The 4,755-nt window shown below is 53.3% G+C and overlaps 1 protein-coding gene across 4 annotated transcripts; it reads right to left on the bottom strand.

Moving 5' to 3' along the window:
* Nucleotides 1-521: 521 nt before the first annotated feature.
* On the bottom strand, nucleotides 522-3,403 carry LOC101772104 (heavy metal-associated isoprenylated plant protein 33-like). Of its 4 annotated transcripts, none has more exons than XM_004978598.3 (4): nucleotides 3,259-3,403; nucleotides 2,804-2,883; nucleotides 2,567-2,642; nucleotides 522-2,377 (listed from the first exon to the last, which is right to left on the bottom strand). In XM_004978598.3, the coding sequence occupies exons 2-4, from the start codon at nucleotides 2,831-2,833 to the stop codon at nucleotides 897-899; spliced, it is 1,587 nt and encodes a 528-aa protein (XP_004978655.1). In that variant the 5' UTR covers nucleotides 2,834-2,883; nucleotides 3,259-3,403; the 3' UTR covers nucleotides 522-896. The 4 variants fall into 4 exon arrangements, with proteins under 4 accessions (XP_004978655.1, XP_004978654.1, XP_022685092.1 ...); XM_004978597.3 differs by lacking the exon at nucleotides 3,259-3,403 and adding an exon at nucleotides 3,101-3,239; XM_022829357.1 differs by lacking the exon at nucleotides 3,259-3,403 and adding an exon at nucleotides 2,996-3,105.
* Nucleotides 3,404-4,755: the final 1,352 nt, after the last annotated feature.

Here is a 4,755-nt window from a genome sequence, read left to right as displayed (position 1 = left end):
GCAAGAGGGGGGACTGAGTCGTTGTATAGCCCGGTTCTCTTGGGATTTGAGCTTTTGCTAAGACACTATGCCCATTAGGGAGGTTTATGTGCGCCAAACCGAAACATTAGTGGGTTAGTAAAGGTCTCGTAGCGTCCTTATGCAATCACACCTCGGTAGTGTAATAAGTGCATACTTTTGCACAACATGGTTGGGTCCAAAGTTCTTCTGAATTTTTACACGACTTGTGGTGAAAGTGTACAACCTCTGTAGAGTGTAAAACTGATATATCAGCCGAGCTCACGGTCAAGAGCGGCCTGAACCCTCATATGATTAATAAACTTGAAGATGGACTTAAATCGTTATTCTTGTTATTTCTTGTGGCCTTGCTGAGTACCAACCATAAGTGTACTCACCCTTGCTTACTAGGTGTGTGAAGTTTTCTAAAGATGATGCTGAGTTCTAGGCATACGCAACCCCCAGTCGATTGCCTGTGAAGTTTGGAACCTTTGTTTCCATGATTAAATTGTATATCTCTGATAGGCTCGTAAATCTTTATTTATATTCCTTTACGTGATATCGTTACTATTATTCATTGATGATGTCACTATATGTATAAAACTTGATCTTAGCATACATATAAATAGCACTTGGTTTTGTTTTAAAACCGGGTGTGACATCAAGAAGTTACTTTTTTTGTTCAAAGGAAGAAAAAGGTGAAAATAAGCTAGAAAAAAAAAGAAACGGGAAAAACAAAAGGGGGGCGATTCTAGCTAGCTGGTACTAGTTTCTCATGTATCCTGACTGACTGATCCAGTCCAGGTTGTTATTTCGACCACCTGTGACCTGAGCTCCCCTCCTTCCTGTTGGTTACTTTTTCCGAAGCATCAGCAGGAGAAAGCTTGTCAGTCGGCGGCTCACATCACCGAGCAGCTGTTGGGGTTCTCGTCGCTGAACATGTTGTCATGGGGGTGCGGCGCAGGGTAGTACATCGGCGGCGGGTACGGCATCGCCGGGCGGCCGTACCCGTAGCCGTACCCCATCGGCGGGTAGCCGGCGCCGCCATGGGCATGGTGGCCGTGGTGGCCGTGAGGGCCATGGCCATTCACCATCATCTGCGGCTGTTGTTGCTGCGGCATCATTGACATGTACGCCTGCTGCGCCATGGGGTTCCCGGCTGCCTGCATCATCTCCGGCCCGGACGGCATGCCGCCGCCGGGGTAGAACCCAGCCCCACGCATCATGCCGCCGCCGGCCGGCATGCCGTGCAGGGCGGCGCCGCCGCCTCCCGGCTGCATGCCATTGCCACCCATGTGGGGGTGGCCCATCGGCATGCCGCCCAAGGGCCCGCCGCCCATCTGGCCCATACCGGGGAAACCGGCGCCGCCCATCATGTTCGGCGGCCTCATCATCATGCCCGGCTGGTGCTGCGGCGGTATGCCGCCCATCATCGGGCCGCCGGCGCCGGCGGGCGGTCCACCGGCGCCGCCGCCCTTCTTGGCCTGGCCAGATTGGTTGCCACCGCCCGGGGCGCCGCCCTTGCCGTTCTGCGGCGGCTGCGCGCCGCCACCGTTCTTGCCGTTGCCGCCTCCGCCACCGGCGTTCTGCTTCGCGCCAGAGTCCTTCTTGCCGCCGTTGTTGGCGTTCCCCTTGATCTGCACCGGGATCTCGTTCCCGCCGCCACCCTTCTTGCCGCCATTTCCGCCGCCGTTGGCACTCTTCTTGTCGCCCCCGCCGGCGCCCATCGGCATTGGCATGGGCTTTGCCATCATCTTGGGGTCGTCGTACAAGTCGTCGTCCTCGAAATCGTCGTCGTCGAAGTAGTCATCGAACTCATCATCGAACTCGCTGCCGTCGTCACCGAACTCTTCGTCCACGGGAACGTTGAACTTGACGGCCTTGGGGTCCTTCGCCGGCGGCGCGGCCGCCGGGAACGGCATCTTGCCGCCCATGGCCATGAGCTGGGGAGGAAGCTTCATCCCCTTCATCTGCATCTGCTGTTGCAGCTGCTGCAGTTGCTGAAGCTGCTGCGGAGTCGGCTGTGGCATCGCCAGCGGCTTTGCGTCTTTCGCGCCACCGCCGCCACCACCGCCGGCGTTTCCGGCACCGGCTCCACCCTTGGGCTGGCCCTTGCCACCAGCATCCTTGGGCTGGCCCTTGCCACCGGCATCCTTGGGCTGCCCCTTGCCGCCAGCATCCTTCGGTTGCTGGCCCTTGCCGCCGGCGCCGGCGCCGCCGAGCTGGAGCTTTTGGACCTGGCTTACCACACCAGGCTTGGCGCCCCAGAGGTTGGCGGGCTTGCCCGCCCTGTTCAGCTTCTTGATGACGGTCGCCGGATCCATCAGGCCGGACACCGTCACCTTCCCCTGCTCTGCATCTACACTGCTCTGGTAGACACCTGCAGTTTAATCAATCCAACACATTTCTCTTAGGAAAAAGAAGCCCTTTTCTTTTCAATAATGGACAGGTGAACTATCAGTCGATTCTGTTGAGGACAAGAACAGAGTAACGCTGAACAGACCTTGCGGACACAGAATGGGGAGAAAATTAAGCAATTTGAGTCTTAAAAAAAAACTTTCTTTCTTACCATCAATCTTCTGCAGGATCTTCTTGACCTTCTTCTCGCACCCATCGCAGTGGATGTTAACTTTCAGCACACAGGTCTGTGGACGAGCAGGGGAAAAAAAGAGAAAAGGTTACGAAATAGATTAACGGCCGCAGCAGACATGCAGGGTGAGAGTGAGAGAAATCAAAACTGCATCAGACACAAGAAGGAACGTGAACATGGAGTTGCTTGAGTTGGGAAGATGCAAAACAAACTCACCTGCACCTTGAGGACGTCCTCCTTGCTCATCCTGACCACCTCAAATGCTGCAGCCTCCAATCGCACAAGAGGCTTCAGATCTGGTATACGAGAGCACTCATATAAGGGAGAGAAGAGCAAGAACGCAACAGCAACCGGGAAACACTTCTCATCTCTCAGTCAGAGAGAGAGAGAGAGAGAGAGAGGGGATGCCTTCTCGTTGGAGAGACAGGACTTAAATGGCAGCAGTAAAATACTGTGACTTCACACTCTCACAGACTCACACAAGGAATAAATCTAGAGAGAGACGAATCAGACCCTTGTTAGAGTTTGTGTTTGGAGAAAACCATGAGCAAGGCTCTTAAGCGCCTGGTCTGTGGTCCAGAGAAAAAAAAAAGATGGAGGTAGGAGGAAGAAGAGATCCCCCTATGTGTGTCTACCAACAAAGCTAAGCACATGGAGGAGTCTCTGCTTACCCTTTTATTTTCCCTGAGGTCGCCTTTGCTTTGGACCCTGGAAGCTGAAGCCTTTGGCCTTTGCCTTTCTTGTTCAGAAGATTGTGAAATGGTGTTCTCCAAAAGACTAGCCAAAGGGGGATTTAAATAGGCTTTGTGACTAGTCAGGAAGTACAGGAAGGTGTAGGACATGTGAAGTTAGTACTAGGCTTCCCAATGTCAGTTTTCCTATGTTTTCTTATCAAAATTCTAATTTTCTATACCAGTCCCTGTGTGACTTCCAACCGGCTAGTAATTTTTTTGGTCTCTGAAAACAACTGCGTAACAGGGAATATTCCATTAAGCATATAACAGTATTTGTCCAAATGATTTGATCGAATAAGTAACGACTATAATTTTAACTCTGAAGAAAAAAGAGATGAAAAAACTGTATCATGCATTCGAGTTGTTACTTATTAAAATCCTAACACGCAAGCTAAGCTATGCATGGTCGGTTTGTTTTAACCTAAACAAGATAATTGTGTCAATGCCATTACGTGTTTCGCAAAGTGAGCACAAGTTATAGCTATTTCTATCTACGTAAGGAATCATGCAACATCGTTACATGTTTCCTTCAAAACCTTACATGTTGCATGAAAAAAGCATGCCAAGTAATGATTCTACTATGTCGCTACGAGTTTTATGGGACACATGTAACAGATAACGTAGACGACTTTGTTCGCCTCGATGCATTTACGTATTCAACTCACTACGTTACTAATCCTATTCGAGCACGTGATGTCCACACAATGCAGAGACGAGTTAACAGGTCCTGTACCAAGGGTACCTCAGGAAGGGATTCAAGGCAGCCAAAACACAAAAAGGCCAAGGGCCCAATAATAGGAGGCGCATTGAAGACGGCGCAGATGACGCTGCGGCCCATCGCCCGACCTCCCTTGGTCGAGAGCCAAGAGCCATAACTCCCCAGTTCGTCCAGATCGGGGGTGGAGCCCTTAGGGGCCCACAACGCCCCACCTATTCCTTGACTAAAGGGTGACCGATGCCATACCGGAAGCATCGAATGCAGGGCGTGGCCCTCCTGACCGCCCCACGCCAGAGACATGATCGGGCGAGAGGAGCCGACCTTTAGCCGGGGGTCCAAGGGTGAGGCTACACCCCTCGGACCGCCCAGGACAACCTGCAGAGCGAGGCCACGTGCGGTCATACGCACCCACGTGCCGGGATGTCATCGTCACCCTCGCCGCCAGGGTGAGCCGTCAAGATCAAGACTCTGCCCCAACGCCGGGCCCGTACGGGCTCGCGGGCAAGGTGGGACCCAGCGCTAGGCGTAACGGCGCGGGGAGGCCGTGAGCGTGCCAAGGAGGTCGGGGAAAGCCGGGAGAAGCGGTACGCCCCGTCCAGGCCGCTAACTGAGGCTCACCTACTCATCTCCGGTACGGACCTCAGTGGGAGCTTCCGTCCCGTTCACTGCCATGGGATTGGCAGACCGAAGCACACCGCAGAGCAGGCTAGGCCGTG

This window comes from Setaria italica, chromosome VIII (assembly GCF_000263155.2).
Source record: "Setaria italica strain Yugu1 chromosome VIII, Setaria_italica_v2.0, whole genome shotgun sequence".
Classification (NCBI taxonomy): domain Eukaryota; kingdom Viridiplantae; phylum Streptophyta; class Magnoliopsida; order Poales; family Poaceae; genus Setaria; species Setaria italica.
This window is presented reverse-complemented; position numbering and strand designations above follow the sequence as displayed.

Coding starts and splice junctions, on each gene's coding strand:
- LOC101772104 (XM_004978598.3), bottom strand. CDS start 2,833: ATGAGCAAGGAGGACGTCCTCAAGGTGCAG. Junction 2,643..2,803: donor AGGACGTCCTCAAGGTGCAG/GTGAGTTTGTTT, acceptor GCTCGTCCACAG/ACCTGTGTGCTGAAAGTTAA. Junction 2,378..2,566: donor GATCCTGCAGAAGATTGATG/GTAAGAAAGAAA, acceptor ATTAAACTGCAG/GTGTCTACCAGAGCAGTGTA.